Raw genomic sequence first — 21,508 nt, forward strand, 5'->3', positions numbered from 1 at the left:
ATAGAATAAATAGAATAGGTTCCATCTAGGAGTAGAACTCAATATACTTAAGGTAATACTTATACTATTATATTCATGTAAGAAGGTATGTTTCAGTAATCTGAAGATGATCAATCAAATGAGATGAAAATACAAAGTACTTACCTAATACATTGTGTTTTTAGTACAGTCATTTGTCATTCCGTTTGCTAATGGCTGACAGTTTTTTCCTCTTCTGGCTAACACATTCGTAAAAATATTGAACCTAATACTCACTTATTTACTACTAGCTGTTCCCGCGCGCTTCGCTTCGCCTTAAAAAGTTTTTCCGTTGGAATTCCGGGATAAAAAGTATCCTATGTTCTTTCCCAGGGTCTAGACCGTATGTATACCAAATTTCATTCAAATCCGTTCAGTAGTTTTGGCGTGAAAGAGTAACAGACAGACAGACAGACAGACAGACAGACACAGTTACTTTCGCATTTATAATATTAGTAAGGATATCCCCACAAATCAAAATTTCCGTAAGTATAAAAAATAATTGTAGTGAGTAAAATGCATCCAATTACTAAATTTTGGTTTTAAAATGTGATTTTTGTAAGCACTGTCTATTAAAAAAGAGATGTTTTTTTCTAGATTGCTATGATGATATTCATAGAATAGTAAGTTTCCATCTTTTATGATAACAAATAAATTCAATCGTTAAACTTCTTGGCTTTTGAAAGCTCTAACGAATAAGACCCCTATTTTTGTCATTAGTTGGAGATAACAATTATTATTTGTGGCAATACCTAGGCAACATTGTTAACCAACAATTAGCATGTTCCCAGCAGAGCGGGTAATTTAAACCAAACATCGTGGCTCACCTGCATAGCTGCGAGTATGCTAAAGTTTATCACTAGGTACTTAGATTAAAAATATACTAACATGATGGAGTGTCACATACAAAAACAAATCAATAAACTATTCGCATTTTGTTAACCGTCAAACCGTTTTAAGTTCAAGGTATGACAATCATTGTACCAATGAATAAAGTCACAAATCTTATAACTGAACAAACTCCAAATAAGACCTCAATGGTAAAAGTGCACTGATATGAAAATGAGGGATGACTCTGTATGTAGGGATCCCACTCACGATCAAGTCTGCCATCAGGGTTGCAGATAATATTACGTACCTACCATGATTACGTCAAAGCATTGGCTCTATTACATATGTAGGTATCTCGATGCTGTGGCTGTATAAAATAAAGCTGTAAGCAGATATCCTTAACACCTAAAAGGCATTATACTACCTACACCTATAATCCTAAAACATATTGAAAAAAAGCGCAATTTTCTCAGAATGATACAGTCAAGAACGTCCTCGATCCTCAATCAAAGGTTTATCAATTTTGTTCTAAGAGTAGAAAGCCCTTGAGTAAAACTTGGCGTGATTTATGCAGGCATTAATTCACCGCCAGCGCCTCCTCTCACCAAACATTATACAGAGATAAGGTTTTACACGTAAATGGAGGCAACCTTCTTGTTAGCATTAAATTTACTGCATGTTTTTTACTAAAATGAAATTTTCTTTTTACAAAAATATATTGTTATACAATATTTATACGTAGTAAATAAGTAAAAAAATTACTTATCTATTTTTCTATTACCCACACCAATATAGGTATTAGGTATACTCATAAATTAATAAACATGTCCGTTGTTGGGGTTTCATGACGTACAAAACATGTTCATTCTCAATTAACTGTGACAGGAGTTAGCCGTCATTGTCATAGGAATAATAGCTATTTTAGACCGCATATTCATTACACATGCTGATGAATAAGAACCTGTGATGCATTACTAGCCCATTATTCATTAATGGAGCCGTGTAAACGAGTCATTATTTCACACCAAATGGATGATTCGTAATTAAATTGTGGTTTGTAAACTGTCACGCTCAATTTGACTGATAGGCTTAAGTTTGTAGAGCAGTCGAGAGCCCGTCAGAACATTTCTGACAATTGTATTTCTGAAGTTCGGTATAACGAAGATGTGCTGAAACATAATTTAATATCGGAGATTCGAGTATAAAGTGAAGCTCAGCCAATAGAAGCGTCTGTAAGACCAATATAAGTCATGCAATGTAGCACTTTCTTCGACCAATTCTATTGTGTTGTGGCCTTATTAAATTTTAGCACACGGTTTATTTATTAAGAAAATTATATTATTATGAAATTTAAGGTTTCTTTTCAACTTTAGGCAAATGGGCAAATAGATATCGTTGAGATCGGGAGCGACGTTTATAAGGATTAAAAAAAACTTAAGTATTTTATCTTTGCTGATAGCAGGCAGTTCAGTAAAAATATGTTTTTCATTTATTACCTACTGAACCAAACTTTTTTTATATCTAACATCAAAATTTTAAAATATAGTTACCTATGTTTATTATAAAACGCCTATTCACTATTATTACGAAAACACACGTGTATACAAATATCTGAGAGTAAGAAAGAAAGACATCGAAAATCCTTGCTGCAAATCTGAAACGTCAAAATACGTTCCCGCCTTTTTTTAGTCTATGCTCGTTAACTTTTTTCCCGTGGCGGTGCAAGGATCCGGCGGTGCGTGGGGCGGCCCGGTATCGATCGCGCGCGCTGCGCAACAAGTAACGCTCAGAACATTCAATACTGGCAGGCGAGTGACGGGAACTCCTTTGAGTCAGATTAACATTTTGGCGGGATACTCTTTCGGAGCAAGTTTTTTTTCTTTGATGAAAAATTACTTTTTAAAGTTTTTAGTGGTTTTTAGATTCGAGTTCATTTTGCTGATAAAGAAATTATCTCGAGGGGGATAGTAAAAATAATGAAAAATGTATTCTTAATTATGTTTATTACAAGATACATCTTGTTACATAATGTATAAAGTTTTACCTGTATTAAAAGTTTATGAGTAGTTTAAATTGGATTACTAGCAAAAAAATATTCAAATTCCACTTTTATTTAGTAAGTATATTATTTTCCTAAAGCGAATATATTTCTATCCGCTGTAGGAAAAATATGTGAAACGTATGTAGGTATTTACAAAATATGAATTTAAGGGGTAAAACTAACACGGTATAAATGAATATTGGTAATTATTTAATTATGTACTAAGGACGACACTGGAATGATTGCATATTAATATTTTATATTATACATCGATTCTGTTTTATTAAATCGTTAACTTTATGAGCACAACTAGGTAGGTATAAACAATTTGTTATGATAATTATATCTGGGATATAATTATTCCCAATTTTCCTTAATTATGTTTTTGAAACTGATTGAATTATAATTATAGCGATAATTGAACAACCTTAACAATATAGTGAGTGATTGTGAAGCAATCAACGTAGTACTAAAATATTGTTAAAAATCCATGCGATCATCGCTTAGATGAATTAAATTGTATTCCAGTTTAGAAATAATGAAATTTGGTTGCTTCAGAATATCTATAATAGTAGTTTTATTAAAGGTTACACAATAAGTTGGCCAAAAATAAATAAGAAAAATAACTCATAAAACACTCAGTCTACATGATTTTAGGTATAAATACATTACTTTATTATACAGGTATTGCAAAAATCATACAGAAAAGGGAAGGAAAATAACCCCCGAATTTATATATGAAACTTTCAGTTTACAAGAGGCTTGCAAGCGTCATAGTGAAACTCGAATTGTGAATTTCTGTTTAACACTGAATTAATAATATAATAATAATCTACCATAGTTACTAGACAACTGTTAACTCTGAACTTGGTATAAACGCAACGAAAGTTGATACAATTTTTGCAACATTCTGTATAATAAGTACCAGTTTTCAGTCCTATAAATATATAATTTCGCTATTCAAGAACGCATTATTATTTTATTAATAAAAAAGGCACATCCATAAAACATATATACTATTATAATTTATTATATAGATAAGTTTATAAGTACTAAATAGTAAATAGTAATATACGAAAGAAAATTCGGTTCTGAAATGTAATCTTCTTACAATAAATGATTTACAAAGTCTACGTATACAATAGCTTTACATATAATTGAAATCTTTTTAACTAAGTATTACATAAGTATGTATGCCATTGTATGCACAGAAAACATATTATGTTTTGTTCGACAACGCTAACTTTGCAACAAAAATTGAATCAAAAATTGTTTATTAGCGCAAAAGTATACATAATGTATTTTTGAAATTATGTGGTTTGTTCTCTTTTTTCAGTTAATTTAGAACTACCAAATATGGAATTAAATAATTTACCATAATATAATCTACTAGCGTTCTTGTTCTAACGTACTGAAATAATCGGTGTATGTTTCAGGATATAAGTACATTGTATTTCAGAATTTTCAGAACAGATACCATTGAGCATAATAGTTTTGTGGAGTATAGCTAGTCCATTTTTTGTTATTTTGAATGTTATAAAAATGTACTTACACATATTTTTCAATAAATCTATAGTCCTGAAAGGATAAAAGTACCTATATATATAATGTATAAGGTACTATGGCCTTACCTATGCATCTCAATTAACTCACTTTTACACTTCACCTATTTGTGTGTGGTGTACATCAAATACGTTTTTCTTTCTCCCAGTACTTATAAAATTCACGTAATTACTGAAATTACCTATGAGAACCACAAATTTATACATATCTGAATTTTTACAAAACATGTATGGTGGAAAAACGTCAGTAGATTCTTCTAATCAAGATGAAGGTAGTTTTAATCACAGATTTATAAAGTTTTTTCAGGTAAGTATATGTTTATATTTTTACGAGTTAGTACATAATCAGAAAAAATAATGTATTTTGGAATGGACAATTAGTTTTGTCGGTGAAATACATAAGTATTGGTTCGTAAATGTTTTATTTTATTTCTAAGAATTATATTAGAAATAAGTACTTGGCTCTTGTAATCCATTATGTTTTCATACGAAAATTGACTTGTGGGCAATGAAAACAAATAAATAATAGTCTGCTTTACTGTATACTTAAGATAGTAAGTACTTTAATGTTTCATTGAATACTTGTTTTTTACAAGCAAATTTACAGCAAAAACACTCAAATAATCATAATCACTTTAGTCTTCCAACACCTCTGGCTACCATTTGGTTTCTATCTCAATTATTAAGACATAATATTATTTTTTTACTATTATAATTAGAACTTACAATCTTTAACCTAGTATTTGATTTCAATAATTTTACTTTTAAGATTTTTACTTTACACAGGTGGATTTTTATCAGTGTTCTTCACTAAGTCTGATCACAAAAATATCATCATACGGAGGAACTTTCACTATGCCATAATTATTATACTTACCAACTCTGAAATCGAGAAATAATAATATACAAATTGAGTAAGTATATTAATTTGAATGTGTTAAGTTATAGATGATTAGATGGATGGATTTAATTTCAAGATTTCAGCGTTGTTCACTCAAGTTTTTAGTTCACTGATATTAGCCCATTCTGTATAAAAGGTATAATTCCTATTCATCATATAGATCAATCCGCACGATCAGTCGAACAAAGATAACCATCCGGCAATGTGAACAATTTCAATTATAAAGACCCATAACAAATTGAACGCAAACTAAAATCTAGGAAATGACGCAAGAATTCCGTTTAGAATTGGCGTGGCGTTCCCTGATCTGTTGCAGGTGTGCGAGCTGCGCGGCGGAGGGCACGGCGGGGTGCGCGGGGGGGTGCGAGGGGGTGCCGGGCGCCTGCGGGCCCGTCGGCAGCGACTGGCGGCGGCGCCGGCGCAGCGCGGGCGACAGGTTGTACTTCACCTTGGCCTGCACCAGCAGCTCCTTGAAGATCTGCGACACGTTGGTGCCGTCCTTGGCCGACGCCTCCACGAACCCATTCTCCCAGTCCACCGTCACCACCGACTCCGTCGTGTGGAAGTCCACCTGCCGACAACAACGAATCATTAGGTACAGTGAAACCATATATTAGTCTATGGTATGTAATACGGGTGTATCGCACGTGCAAAGTTTCGGGGAAAATCAGCCGGATCACGAGTCCGTAACACTTTAATGGCCTCTCGCAGATTCACGGCGGTAGTTGCTGGTAATCTAAGTTTGTTTACGAGCGTGTGCTCAAAATGTTCCGAGCAGATAAACATTAATCTTTTTGCTCGACAGCATCGAGTATTTGAAATTCAGCGCTCGACATTTCATGCCAGCGTGCAGGTCGGTAAATACCGTAATTCTCTATTGAGAGTTCTGGACCTAGAATTTCTTATTCATCCAAGCACGGCCGATATAAAAACGAATGTCCAGCGAAGCGGAATGTGCCGTGAATGCGGCCGTCGGATATTGACCGGGGCCCGGGCCGGCCGGCCGCACGACTTTGTCCCGGACAGGTCGCTCCGGAAAGCCGCCTCGGTCGCCGCCCAGTCCGTGAAACTCTGAGGTAAAAATAAACTCCTCAGCGGCCACCTGGCCAGTGTAAGCGCCGCATAATTTTATCATTCCACGCCGCATTGTTAAGTAGGTTTCATGAATAAAACAATTTAAATCATTAGGACGAGGTTGTGCTGAATTGAATATGGAGATAAAAGGTGTTAGCGGTAAGTGGGCGTTTAGATTTGAAGATTATGCAGGCTTTTACATTTTTAAAAGTCATTGGTGGTCTTATATGATTCTGCATTCATTCTATTTATAAGATTTTTTAAAATATCGATACATAAAATACCTATAAATCTAACAGAAAAAACATCTGAATTATACCTTCACTTTTAGGATTTGTTATTCAAATGGGTAAACGTTTTCAACGAATGCAATTATTCCAACAGGCGGCCTCATGCATGAATCAGCATGATACTGAACAGAGAACATGTTGTTGAAGACACGCATCATAGTGAAACAGCAGAGTATTCACGGGTTTTATTATGTATGGAATGAATAGCCAAAATAATTATATTTTCAAACAAAGTAATAACTACAACTGTTCTTAACTGAAACTTGCCTAAATGTAGATAAATATGCTCTCATATATTGAGACTATGGAATGACTTAGTTAGGAAGATCTATATTATAATTATAAATAAATACTACATTTTAAACCCAATAAATTAAATGTCACCACTAACATAATGCGAACTATGGAAAGCAGGGTCTGATGAGAATTCTACATCTTAGTGTAAAATATTCATACTCGATTACTATTCTGACGTGAGCTCAGTAAACAGACCGTTTGCATACACATGTAGGAAACTGCGTTATTATGCCATCCTTGAAACAACAACTGATGCACAGTTATGTTACTATAGTCTAATTTTTTAAACAAACTAGTACTGAATATGTTTCGTAGATAATTTTAAACTAGATACACTGTAATTAGTAATCTTACGGAATTCTGACAGTTATCAATTTTAGACAAATCAGAGATCACAAACCTTTTTGGGCTGGGCACTTTTTCAATACGAGTCTGGACATCTGAGACTATAATATATTTTTGTTAGTCCCTGTATCCATTTTATTAAGTGCGGTGCTCCAAATTAAAAGGGGATTTACCTACGGTGAGAAATAATTACCGTACTTAAATATATCACAAACAGTGAAAAATACAATTAAAGATAATCTCAATTATCTTATATAATTATCGCTGTCGTTGAAAATATATCTAAAAACAACTAGTAATTCTTTTTGAAACGGTAGCCGTAGTACGTAGCCTAATGAAAATCAGTCAATGTGACAGATGCATCGTGACAGTCATTGACCTCAGAAAAAATATATCTCATAAACCTCTTTGGTGATAGCTATCACCATAAAGTATCACATCATAGCACTTCCACTCCATATCTTGAAAACTCACTAACCAATTTTGATGAAACCTACACTTGGTTCCTACGGTCGGAGGATCCTCCCTTTGCCATGGGGAAGCGCCTCCAGCATCTCCATACTGCCTTCCTAAGCTTGGACCATTTCCCACCACGCTGGTCCACTGCGGTGTTGGTGGGTTCACATGTCTAGATGTTTTCCTTCTCCGTAAGAGCGATGGTATACATTGTACTTAAATTCAAAAAACTCATTGTTACCTACATGTCAGCGCCGAGATTCGAGCCCGCATCTCTTGCTTGAGAAGCGGGCGCTTACCCGACTGAGCCAGTTGTACTCGCGCACTGAGTGTTCCGTACAAGTCTACTTAATTACCTGAGGTAGTTTTCCTTTTAATTTCATCATAATTATGTACATTTATACGAAATATCAGATTCAGCTTGATATCTTTACCCGTTTCCGAGAAAAAGGGTGGTGACAACAAAGTGTGATCCTATAAGGGTTCCTTTTTTTCCTTTTGAGGTACGAAACCCTCAAAAAGAATAGTGACAATCGGACCAATCGTTTCGGAGATATGCGTGGACAAACATACATACCAACAAGCATATAAACATACATAGGTAGGTACATAAACATTTATAAAATTTTGAATATTTGTTTATTAGCCCTAATATATTGTCATATGTCAATATGGTGCAGTTCCAATAATCTTGCATACATACCGAACATATATGTACTTACCGAATAGACAATCTTTTTTTGAAATTGATTAAAAAGGTTTATTATCCCTGAATTTAGTAGGAAGTGATGCCATGCTAAAGAATAAAATAAAGCAATTAAAATTAATTCGATACATTGGTCGTGAGTCGTGATCCTACTTCATATTATAAATGCGAAAGTTTGTAAGTTTGTATGTGTGTATGTATGTAAATATATGTATGTGTGTATGTTTGTTACTTCTTCACGTCAAAACGGCTAAACCGATTTTAATGAAATTTGGAATGGAGTTAGCTGACACCCTGGATTAACACATACCTATGTTACTTTTTATCGCGAAATTCCCACGGGAAAACTTATTAAGGCGAAGCGAAACTCGCGGGAACAGCTATTATATTGAAATATTTGTTATTTTTGTATTAGTTTACTTGAGCAAGTAAATATTTAGATTTATCTTTTTGTATAAAAATATTAAGAAAAAATTATTGCCCAGAAATGGATCGCAATTTTTCCTTTTTTCGGTAAAGAACTTTTTTAGTAGCATCACTTATAAAATGTCAGAATTCTTTCCAATAAAAAATTAGAGATTAGTTTGAAATATAAAACGGTAAAATAGTGTTATCATGCCTGAGAGTGATCATATAACAGTAGCGCAAAAACACTACGAAGAAAAGTATGCAATGAAATCAAATCAAATTAAAATTAAAAAGTTCCTCCATTCAATTTAAAGTCAAACTTTTATTAGCTGCATTAAAAGTTAGTTTTGTGGGTTGGCGGTGCCGGGTAAAATACATAATACCCAACTAGTCACCGTTTATATATCTCAATAAATAATAATAGGTATAGTATTGTAGTAATCTGAGAAAACAATCCGTTTAAAAAACAAATTCAAAATAATCATATAGCTGAAAGTTTCAGTTTAAAATTCATGTAGAATTGCGTGACAGGTACACGTGCGAACAGACTCGTGAATCCTGAATAAATAACGAACATGGTTGGGAATCGATTTACAAATCTGAAATCCTCGCTGGTTTCAGCACAGGCTGATTTGAAAATGAATTCACCCTGAAAATTCCCGTTGTATTTTTTTTATCTCAATAATAATGTATATATAATATAAAACACGCATAGCAGATGTTTAAGCCTAAAATACTTTGATAAATAATAAACGAACACGATAGTGTCTGAAAGAAACTTTCTTAATGAGCTTTTATTTTGAATTACTTTGGTTCGAAGATTTTCGAATTAGAAAACAGTTAACACTTAAAAGACAACAGGAATAAATGGTTAAAATTACGTGGTATCCATGTATTATTCCAATAGCCTTATTAAAGGTTAAAAGTCCAGTGTATTTAACGATCTGCAGGTATGCTCTATCCGGAGCTGGTCGCTCGTCGCGTGGACAAGCCGGAAATTAAATTTCATTCGCATCGCAGTCACCAGCTTCACCAGATAACAATAACCTGGACGCTTGAGGCAAAATAACAAAATGATACATGCTATTGCGAGCTCCGAATCGTTTTCCGAATTACTCTTCTCCGATAGCACGGTTCGTCGAAATCACTGTTCGTCGACGGTTTGTTCATCGAAAAAATCCTTCTCCGATAGCACGGTTCGTCGAAAGCACTGTTCGACGATGGTTGCTTTGCCGAAGAAATCGTTCGCCGATTGGAAGATTCGTCGAAAGCACCGTTCGACGATGGTTGCTTTGCCGAAGAAATCATTCGCCGATAGAGAGATTCGTCGAAAGCACTGTTCAACGATGGTTGCTTTGACGAATAAATCATTCGCCGATAGAGAGTGCATAGAACAAGAAATAAAACAATTTGCTTTCTTCAAGTAATCTTGCTGTTTATTTCTATTTAGAATTTATTCCAAGAATTTCTTGACCCGACAATCGGTTAAGGCGTTTAAAAGGTGAGTGAGTGATCTATTGAATGAACTAATTAGTGAATGTAATATGCGAGCGCATGAACGAAAAGCAATGAATGAAATTGGCGTAGACGTAGTCCCGGGCGTTGAAAACTATAAGTTTTCAAGAGTCGTAGTGTCTTCAGGTGTGGGAAGCAAACATATCTTATTTAATGCTCTGCGCACGATTCCCCTTGAAGTTGCAACATCGGCTACCCGTGGTATGCCGTCTGATCCGGGAAACAGTTTTTCGATTCTCCCAAGTCTCCAATTGGGGTGGTGAGTCATCCTTCAGTAAGACTAAGTCATTCAGTTGCAGATCCTTGCATTTGACACGCCATTTGGTTCTTTGTTGGAGTTCACAGATGTATTCTTTGCCATCGCTGCCAGAAATGTTGCTTATATTGTTCGAGCCGCTCGTATCTGTCCAGGCGGTTGGTGTTGTGTTCCAGCAGACACCGTGCGGGAAGTGACGTGAAGGGCCTACCGATGAGAAAGTGAGCGGGAGTGAGGGGGGAATAGTCGTCAGGAGAGGGACTTAAGGGGCAAAGAGGTCGAATATTTAGAAATATTATGTATGTAGACTGCCTGAAACTATTTTTATTTCAGGAAAAAGGCTTCTGTTATGATTTCTGCGCCTGTCTGAAACCGGGTGAACATTGTGAGATGTGCTTAGTATTGCATGGTGGAGAGAACACCAACTGTAAGTTACTAATGAGTACCTATCTCAGCAGATCATAATCTGAATCTATAAATTATGCATAGATCTTTAGGCAGTAGGTATACTACCTAAATGGAAAATTATAAGTGCATTTGTACCTATAACATTATAGCTTGGACATAACTCAATTTGTTATTCCTGACTTACCAAAAAGTTGAGGTAGATACCCTATCTAGGTAGGTATTTATACACATGGATACACACAGTAGTTACCTTTTCGAAAGCAACACTTATAATGATTATACTTACCTTAAATATTCCAATAAAATTATTAACCCTTTTGGTTCGATTCCTAACGAAAATAGTGAACAATTCTTTGCGGCGGCAATTGATTATTTCGTTAAACGAACCATCCGCATAGGTATTGGGTAAACGTAAGCAAAAAGAGCAAGATTACTTTATAACTTGGATATTTATTGGAAAACGATAGTCACACATATTATACACCGTTAGGCAGGCAAACAGAAAGAGAGAGACGTTAGGTGCATATAGAGCAAGTATAGAAATAGAAATTACTTTTCTTAAATACTACACAATTACACAATAAGGTTATACTAGTTTATACATCATTATTCCAACAATCAGTTTAAAGTACTTTTGGCCAACCTTTCTATCGGTGAATGATTTAGTCGTCAAAGCAACCATCGTCGAACAGTGCTTTCGACGAATCTCTCTATCGGCGAATGATTTCTTCGGCAAAGCAACCATCGTCGAACAGTGCTTTCGACGAATCTTTCAATCGGCGAACGATTTCTTCGGCAAAGAAACCATCGTCTAACAGTGCTTTCGACGAACCGTGCTATCGGAGAAGGATTTTTTCGATGAACAAACCGTCGACGAACAGTGATTTCGACGAACCGTGCTATCGGAGAAGAGTAATTCGGAAAACGATTCGGAGCTCTGCTATTGCAGTGAGGATATAAATTTTGCCAAAATTGTCAAAGAAACATAGAACCACATAGTGTTTTAGAATGGCCCGTGATATTTTTCTTTCGGTTTAGTATTTTATCTCTTTTGCAGCACTCTGTATTAATAAATATGTATAATAAAATTCAACTTCAATAAGATTTGTCTACGCCGCGTCGTAGCACTAATTTGGCTACGGGCTACGGCGTAGCGGCGTAGCACTTTAACTTACATAGCTCCGTTGCGTGGACCGCCGTGAACATAGCAGCAGAAGCAAATTTTTTGTATGAGTGAATTTGTTTTCATGATCATGAAGAAATAAGAAAAAGTAGCAAAATTCTGTTATCACTACATGCTAGGGGATGCTGCAATGAACCTATATACATATTACACATTTAACAGTGTGCTCGAAATTAGTCAAAATTATTAATTATAAGGACACTCAATACGGCCAAATATTATTCATGATTATGAAGAAATAAGAAAAAGTAGCAAAATTCTGTTATCACTACATGCTAGGGGATGCTGCAATTAACTTACTAACTACTATTACACCATTCAGAGTGCTCCGGCAGATTAATTACATTACAAGTTAATGTCACTCATTAAAAAAAAAATTACAACTAAATCTACCCACATGAGTGTGTAAATAACGGATAGACGATGGTAAATACATTATAAATCTATATATGTCATCTTTGTGTTTGCTCAATTGACTTCAAAATAATCAATCAAAGAGAAAGCGCCTGAATACATTGTACAGCAAATTGCGCAAAGAAGCCGTAAATTTATCGTGGTGTAATTAATCTCTCGGAGCACGTTGGTAAATGTGATATATGTCTATAAGTTCATTGAAATATTCTCTAGCATCTAGTGCTAACAGAATTTGGGTAGATTTGCTTGTTCTTCAAAATCATGAAAAAATAGTCGCCCATATAGGAAAATATTATGTTATGTTAATCAAGTTAAAACTTGATAAGAACTAAATCTACCACTCATCGAGTGTATGTAATGGATAGACGATGGTATATAGATCGTAGCAATAACTACTTTATGTACGTATATGGTCAAGGGACTTCAAAATAATGAAAAGTGTAAGCATCTGAAATATGTATTAAGTAAGTTGTCGGCTAGGGAAGAAACTGAAGGAATTTTTCACTAAAACAATTATCAGCACCTCAGCCCAGTTGGTTACAGCCTCGAACTAGATCCCTGTGGTCTGTGGATCGAATCTAACTAAAGCAACTAAAGATCTTTTTTCTTTTTTTTATTTTAATGATGGTTACTTTTAAAAATACATACAGTAATGAATGTAACCAGTTATATTACAGACTTATTTTGGGTTCTTAATATGTAGGTAAATAAAAGATGCCAAGACAAATTTATTTTATTTTAAGTATACAAATCCACATTAGAAACTACATCAACACAATCATGTTAAATTATTTTATATTGTTATAAGTAGGTATGATTAAAATCACAATGATATTTCTAAATTTATTATTTATCAATCAGAATATGGATACAAGTAACAGTTAAAATCGATAGCTTGAATTATATCATAGCTCTTTTAAGTAAGAGCATACTTTATTAAATAAAACAGAATAAAATGTGATCTACTAATAAACCTAAACTTAAATAGAACCTATAAATATTAAAATATATATAAATAATATAATTGTTACGTTCACTTCACTCTCACTGCACTAACTCATTGTTACTACTACTCGACAACAGGTGTCGCTATTATTACCGCTACTCGGCAACAGATGGCGCCATGTGTCCAAAGAGTTAAAATAAATACAGCTGTTTTCATTTTTATAAACATACGTATTCTTTAGGGTTTTAATTTCTGTCTTGTTAAATATTCTGCTAATTCAATTATTAAACTACAATATTGGAAATAATTAGTGCGCATGGCATTAATGAAGGTCAATGCGCATAGTCAAAACATTGCGCATTCGCATTCGAGTCGATCGACCTGCGAACGGAACGGAACTGTCAGTGCTAACAAGAGCCTCTTCGTTTCGTTGTGCTGTTTTTGGTGCTGAGTGTTTGTAAAAAGTTACTAGCTTTTGGTTTTGTTTTGGTGCTTGTGTACAATAGAATTACAGGTAAGTCAATACAAAACTTAATAGATAATATCCAATTTTTACATAGCATTGATAAGATCTTTGTAATTTCCCCCGGTTTAATTTTTGAGAAATGCCACATCAGTTTCGGCTATTGTGGTTATAAACAGTCATTCCCTTTCTTATATGACTGTCTCTGAATATGTAGGACTTGAGATATGTGTAGGAATTTGTTTACCTACGTTGTAAATGCTCCATCAATTCTGACTGTCCCTTTTAATTCCGTGCCTTATCATTAGCAAGCAATTTGTTCACCAACTATAAATACAGGCTACTCCCACTATTGTACCCATAGGTAGAAATACATTATAACAATAACATGCAATGATAAAAGATAGATAAATTATTTTTCATTATTACTTGCCTTATCTGGTAACCTGTATGATATATTTTGTTGATTATGTTTCTACCATTTCTTTTGGGATAGGTGTTGGTTTGTTTTATTTAACATGCTCCCGGTTTTATTTTCTAGTAACTGTTAAAATAAAACTTAGAGCTAAAAAGTTTTCTGGTAGTGATTCTAGGATTTTTAAAAAGTTGCCTATCCAGGTTGTCTGTTGATCAAAATCCATTTAGTAGTTTTGTCGTCACATTCGCTGGGTACTTCGACATGTCGATGTTGCATCGTCATCTTCACCCAGGTGATCTGTTGGCAAGAAACGATACATTAATAAATAGGCGTGCCAAATAAATAACATTGCTGTGTGAACTAAAAACTATAAAAGTTTCAGTTTTCTCGCATACAAAGTGGCGCCTCTAGCGGAAACTATCATGAAACTTTTGACAGATAATCTATGCAGGTGACAGAAGAAAACAAAAAAAATTTCGTTTACGTAAATTGCAAAACCCGTACTAGAGGCCCTGATACAGGATGTGCTGCACCATGATTTTATTTATTTGGCTTTCCTATGCATTATGCTGGTCTTCAGTTTCAATATCATTTAAACGACTTTATTGTTTTAAAATAATGTATTTCTACACTTACCTTCTCATTATAGAGGCATGGCCCGGGGGCAGCGGCGGTATTCCCGAAAAAATAGGAAAGCTGAAATTTAGAAGAAAAAAAATATTAAATAAAGATATAAGAAGAGATGTAAGAAGGCAAGCTGACAATGGGATGGTATGTCTGCAAAGCCAATCATAAAGAACCAAATAAACTGCTTATGGGCTTATGGTTATATTAAACCGATTGCATGTATCTATATACTCTAAGCATGTATCATATTTGTTTTCTCAGCCTCACACTTTAACTCAGGTAAGTTCTGAAGCACATTTACTGATTCTACACTATGTTTGAATTCAGTTTCATGAAATTGATTATTCAGTAGACTGTGAGGATCTACACCTCTTGACAGACAGTCAGCTGGATTTAATTCAGTAGGAATATAGTTCCCTTTTTCAGGTACCTGCTCACATTCCCAGAACATATCTATTTTCCTATTTAAAGACTCTGTTGAGACTGACTTGCAAAAGTTACTTGGTAGTGATGAACATCCCTCGCTGTTCAATGGTGCAGTGCCAGCAACAATGTAGCCGAACTGAGTGTTGTGTAGAAACAGCTGACCTGGTATCACTGGCAGTCTCTCACGCAGTAGGATCTGAAACATGATGTCACACCCAAGTAAAATATCTATATTTCTAGGTTCGCTGAAGCATCGGCAAGCTGAATGTGAGATGGTATGTTGATGTCCTGTACATTGACACGGAAATGAGGCATTGAAGATGTTATGTTGGGGACAATGCATGATAGAACAGTGAGTTTATAATCACTGTTGGCTGACTGGATAGCAAATCCAAAGTTTGAAATGTGATGAATTGATGATTAGAGATGAGAAAGCGTTTAAACTGAATAATGGTTAATTGATAAAGGATAATATGAAATATTATAATCATTATATCAAGATTTATAGTCATCAACAAAAACTAGGAAATACCTGGATCCTCCAATCTCCATTGGCCCACAGACATCGGCATGTTTATTACATCCAGGGGTCCACTGCTCCTTGCACCGTTGTGACCAAATGGCAGACGAGACTGCTTTCCTTCACAGAATACAGGCATAATAATAAGGCATTAGTTTTCTTCACTTGCTGCCAACTGATGATCTGCTTCGCCGCCATCTTGCCGCTATGATGGCATTTTTATGGCAATCTGTCGGGTGTGCCAACAATTTCTGCCAGTATCATGTAATGACATTGCATGTGTATTTATTTATATTGTAAATATTGATACCCCTGTTCTTGAAAACTTTACGAAATGTTATATTTAAGCTGTGAATTTTATTCTTAGCAGTGCTGCAAACCTTATATTGTTGACTGTGCTACTCTCTGCTCAAAAAAGCACTTCCTAGCTCGGTACTATTGTAGTTTACTGCAAGATCTATCAACTTTGTCTTCACTACGTCATAATGTACTCTGTAACTACGTCACCCGTAATGGTGATTCCCTAATTTTCTATTACCATTATCATAGGGAAGTATTTTTTGACAAACCCGCTAGTATTAGGCATCCAATCCACTCGTCATCCACTTTAAAACCTGTTCCAGACAATTTCTACGCCGCGCCGTTTCCATTATTAGATTAGCGTCACATAACTAATTCATAATTAATAAATAAGGTTGTCTGGTAGAGATTGCTATAAGCAATAAGGCCGCCTTTTTAATCTGTTTTTATTTTTAAGTTTAATTTTGTATGTTGATCTATTTTGGTGCAAATAAAGAGTATTGTATTGTATTGTATAATTCGTCATTGACTCGCTGGTGTCCAGACGAATTGATTTCAGGTTTCGCAATAAAGTTATTCTTCGAGAGAATCCGGAATCGTCGAACATAGTTCTCGACATCAGAACCATTAGGGCCGATGTAAAATTTTTGCGAAAATCACTTTTTTAAAGATCCTTCTTTCTTTTAGTCTAACACACGTATCTCTATCTCTTTTTGTTCAAAACTTCATTTTCCTAAAAGTGGTCGCATATCCACAGTACACTGGAACCATACGGACTTTTTATAATTTCAGACGTTATGGCTGTACAAATATGAAAATAATGTTATTTTATATACGGTCGGTTGTAAACAACAGTTCAAAAATACCTGCAAATAGTTCGTCCCATATCAATAACGTACCCTTTTGTCCAACTAAATATTACTTATATGCGGTCAAATTTTCACGTCAGACCTTATGGTTCGAAACACATTCAGTTAAGTTCATACAACCCCGAACGGCCCTCAGAGTCAGGTTCTGCTGTAGCTGGAGCTTCTTGCAGTTGGTCATCGAGCATAGTGCGTACCACGCCGGAGCAGCGTAGGTAATACGGAAACGCATGTATGTTTTAAAGATCCTCAGCTTCTTGCGCAGGGGGAGTCGGGAAGCCAACATGGGACAGAGCATAGCCCGTGCGGCCTTCGCCTAGTAGACTGAGTTGACCGCTTGCACACTCATGGTGAGCGTGCGCTCGATCGCCACCCCCAGGTACTTGACTGAGACGAAATGACTTCGGAGTTGCAGCTTCTTAGCCAGGTGCGGCGGAAAACATCTCGGTGCCCACGTTGCCCACCACTTTTCCAGCCATTCCGGCAGGTGATCCAGTTTTGATACGGCCAGGTTTTCGCCGCCTTCTTGTTTTCCGAGTTTCGCATTAAAGTCTCCCATCACCACCGTGAAATTAGTAGTGAACTTACGCAGGGCAGACGATACGTCTTCATACGCAAGTTCGACCTCATCATCGGTGTGCTTAGATGTGGGTGCGTAAACCTGTATGACCTTCATTGAGTATCGTTTAGATATTCTCAGGATGAGGTACGCAACCCGTGTCGACACACTTCCGATTTCAACGATGTTGTTGACGAGGGACTTGTTGACGATGAACCCGACACCCCCCTGGGACAGTTGGTCGCCCTCCCGGTGGTACAGCACGTTTCCGGACTGGAGAATTTCCGTATCCTCTCCCTCTCGTCGGACTTCGGATAACCCTATAATGTCCCATTTTAATTTGCTGATTACCTCTTCCAGCTCCTCTATCTTCACGTCTTCCCTCAGTGTCCGTGCGTTATATGTTGCCAGGTGCAAGGGTCGGTTGGGCTGGTAGCCGACTCTCTGCCGGAGATTCTTCGCACCCCCTGCCCCGCCGTTACCGTAACCGCTACCGGAGTCCGGGATAGCGGGGCTGCCGGAGACTGGGGGCCGGGGCTTTGTTTGTTCCATCATAAGGAGGTGTGTTTGCCATAATCACCGCGCTTGGCAGGCGTGTTGGTGATTCTCCTTTTTTACGGCGGGAGATCGCCGCCTCTGCTAGGAGAGGAGGTCGGGTCGATTTACCGCCGCCCGACATTCAGCGTTGTCACTCGTTAGCACCACCCAGGGGACACGTGTAGGGTAACTAGGGTTTGTACCTACGGACGTGAGCGACAAGCCCCCCTATGTAGACATACACAAGCCAAAATTCAACTTGAATACTATTTTCCCCGAACCATACAGTCTGTTGTTATTATAGGTATACGCATTTTTTAAAGTTAATTTTATTTTCTTGACCAAAAGGTCCGATGTTAACAAAAGCCTTGCCTTTTAGTCTAAAATCTATACAGCCGTAAAGTCTTTTATTGACGTGAGCCTCTAAGTTACTATTTATATTTATAGTCGAAAAATGGGGCTGATATCCATACTCAAAGATACAAAACTAGATTTTTTCGCTAATATTGCATAAATATTGTCTTCAAATGAAACGATTTTGTATTTTCATTAACTAGCCGAGCGAAATAATGTAGGTATTTCGACTCCAAAACAAACATCTTTGTTTGTTTTAACGGTGGTAAAAGTTTATTTTGGATCTACTGAAAAGTTTCAAAAATGGACATCGGCCCTCTTGGTTCTGATGTCAAGAGTTTGTAGTTTCTTCCACAAATCCTTCCCTTCGTACTCGTAGCACTTTTGATGTGGATATACAATGACGGGTCGATCATTAAAATTAACTTGGCGTTGGTGTAGGTATAGGTACAATGTACAATGGGGGTCGCTAAACATATCACTTTGGACTTATTTCGTTCGTTAAATAAATAGATCACCAATCGCATCACAAGATTTCTTATATATTATATACCTATGAATATGGTCACTACAAGCTTATGTTGAGTTAAGGTTTTTTCATTACTTAAAATAGGAGAACCCTTTAGTAGGTAGAAACAGAAAAAAGAAACCGACTTTTTTACGTTTGGGAGACTTGGCATTTTTTACAAGTTAGGTATGTTTTTGTTTTGATGGCATTATGCTTTGTCCCGCTCATACTCTGTGGCCGTCTCTTTTTAACTCGGTTACCGCGCTATCGTTGTGTAAGTGAGCCTGACTATGTGTGCGTGGGCTGCGTGGCTATCGCGCGCCGCCGCCGCCGCCGCCGCCGCCGCCACCACCGCGCCGCGCCGCCGCGCAGACAATGTATTTTGCCGAAATACCTACCTACCTACTTTGTAGTTGGTCTGAGCTTCCTACCTATTTGATTTCGAGAAATTTGACAGTAAGAGAGTGAAAAGTAATATATGTTTGATTTTGTTTTAATTATAATATGACCTACGTAAGTACCGAAGTTCAGCAATTTCGTGAAAAAATATTCAGCTCATCCCTACTTTCAATAGTACTCACATACCTACCTACCTATAAATTAATAGGTTCCTTCATTAACATACCTACTTAACTAGAATAGAACCGTAAGTATTTATTTTAAAGTAGGTACATCAGCATGGTCATTATGTATGTCGTTGATAACTCTTTTCACCGTAAGCAGACTGTCAAAAAGCAAATTTTGATACTATTCGCATTATGTAGGGTAACGTAACGTACCTTGGGACGCTTGTACCTCGGGACATTGATTGTATTTTAAAAACCGGCTAAATAAACACATTAAAATTCTACCCTAGGCATAGTATTTTACTCGCTTGGCAAAACTAGTGAGTCTCGTGATCATACCAGCATCGAGTGTGTGGTGAAGACAAAATGAAGTTTTTTGGAGTCAAAAGTAGCTTTTGTATAGTTTTTTGTGTTGCTTTATCTCATTGAGGCATGCTCAAAATAAAGACATGGATGTCACGTATAACTTTTCAGTTATTTAATTTTATGACATGGCAATTATCTGAAAGATTCCTATTAATTAAAAATAAAGATATTTAAATTTTGGTTAAATATTGCTTTTTTGTACCTTGGGACACGATTAAATTTGTACCTTGGGACACTGTTTCCTATGGATTTGTACTATGGAAAATGCAAACATCTAAATAACGCCTTATATCTCTGTTCTTATTAGTGCCAGAGTGAAACTAGACAGAAGAGAGATGCAGTAAATCAATAAGAACAGAGATATAAGGCGTTATTTAGAAGTTTGCATTTTCCATAGTACAAAGCTATAGGAAACAGTGTCCCAAGGTACAAACGTGTAACGTACCTTGGGTCAAAACAAGCATTTTTACTTTTATCTTAATATAATAAAAACTGGCCACACTAAAGCTTTAGCACAAATACCAGTGATAATAGATTATATATCCTACCGAATAAAGAAAATTTCACATTCATATCTTAGTTGTACGCTGCGATAGCTTCATTCAAAGTTGGGGTAGTCGAAAATGTCCCTAGGTACGTTACGTTACCCTAAGTCCGGTTGGTTGCCAATAATGACGTCATCATGGGTATAGACTTCAATCCCCACCGGCCGCCATCTTGTTAAAATTATATATATTATGCGAATATTTCATCGAAACCCGAGATTGGTATTTTGTATTGGATAGTTGGAATCATAAGTACAAATTTGGGTGGCCCAACTGTCTTGTCTTGGGCAACTAGTAAACAGTAGCTTTTAAATAAAGAATTAAATTGCTCATATTATGTCCAAATGTGAATTTTATGAGACTAAACCCAGAATTCATAAGTATATAGTGGCTCGTGCATTCGTAATGTGAAATTTGAAACGATTTTCTCCTAGCTTAGCGCGAGACTATTATTATTCTAAGGGAATTTTCTATGAAAATTATGAACATAATAAAACTTTTTTATTTAGGTAATGCATTCATATGTGAATTTGAAATTAATATAGGTAAGTAGTTAGTTAATTATGCACTTATGTGGTACTTCATAAAAATATATCTCGGTAGTCTCGGTACCCAAGTGCATCATGGAATCTATCATCATTCATCATAATATTCATAGTCCATAGCTGGATTTATGTCTCCTTATAGGAGCGGAATAAAATGTTGTCCTTCATCTTCCTTTAGGTACCGGTCACCTACCTATATGTCGGAAATCCAGCTAGTCTACGTGATCAAGACAACTACTTATATGTTTTTAGATAAT

General features: G+C 36.0%; 1 protein-coding gene and 3 long non-coding RNA genes across 5 annotated transcripts in view; 1 reads left to right on the forward strand and 3 right to left on the reverse strand.

The window, feature by feature from the left end:
* Positions 1-4,521: 4,521 nt before the first annotated feature.
* Positions 4,522-21,508, reverse strand: part of LOC105394069 (ras-related protein Rap-2b) — a 53,737-nt gene continuing 36,750 nt past the window's right edge. The window contains exon 3 of the mRNA XM_038118130.2: positions 4,522-5,924. Coding sequence (XP_037974058.2) covers positions 5,610-5,924 — 315 coding nt within the window. The 3' untranslated portion in view covers positions 4,522-5,609. The remainder of the gene's footprint in view (positions 5,925-21,508) is intronic.
* Positions 11,539-18,660, reverse strand: LOC125489119. Its single transcript, XR_007266751.1, has 2 exons — positions 18,523-18,660; positions 11,539-12,045 (listed from the first exon to the last, which is right to left on the reverse strand). It is a non-coding gene; the product is annotated as an uncharacterized LOC125489119 (long non-coding RNA).
* On the reverse strand, positions 13,421-16,259 carry LOC125489117. Its single transcript, XR_007266748.1, has 4 exons — positions 16,118-16,259; positions 15,648-15,781; positions 15,169-15,228; positions 13,421-14,829 (listed from the first exon to the last, which is right to left on the reverse strand). It is a non-coding gene; the product is annotated as an uncharacterized LOC125489117 (long non-coding RNA).
* On the forward strand, positions 14,829-15,938 carry LOC125489118. 2 transcript variants are annotated; one of them, XR_007266750.1, is made up of 2 exons: positions 14,829-15,438; positions 15,826-15,938. It is a non-coding gene; the product is annotated as an uncharacterized LOC125489118 (long non-coding RNA). The 2 variants fall into 2 exon arrangements; XR_007266749.1 differs by having other exon boundaries at positions 14,829-15,303.

The sequence above is a fragment of the Plutella xylostella genome, chromosome 10 (genome assembly GCF_932276165.1).
Source record: "Plutella xylostella chromosome 10, ilPluXylo3.1, whole genome shotgun sequence".
Taxonomy (NCBI): domain Eukaryota; kingdom Metazoa; phylum Arthropoda; class Insecta; order Lepidoptera; family Plutellidae; genus Plutella; species Plutella xylostella.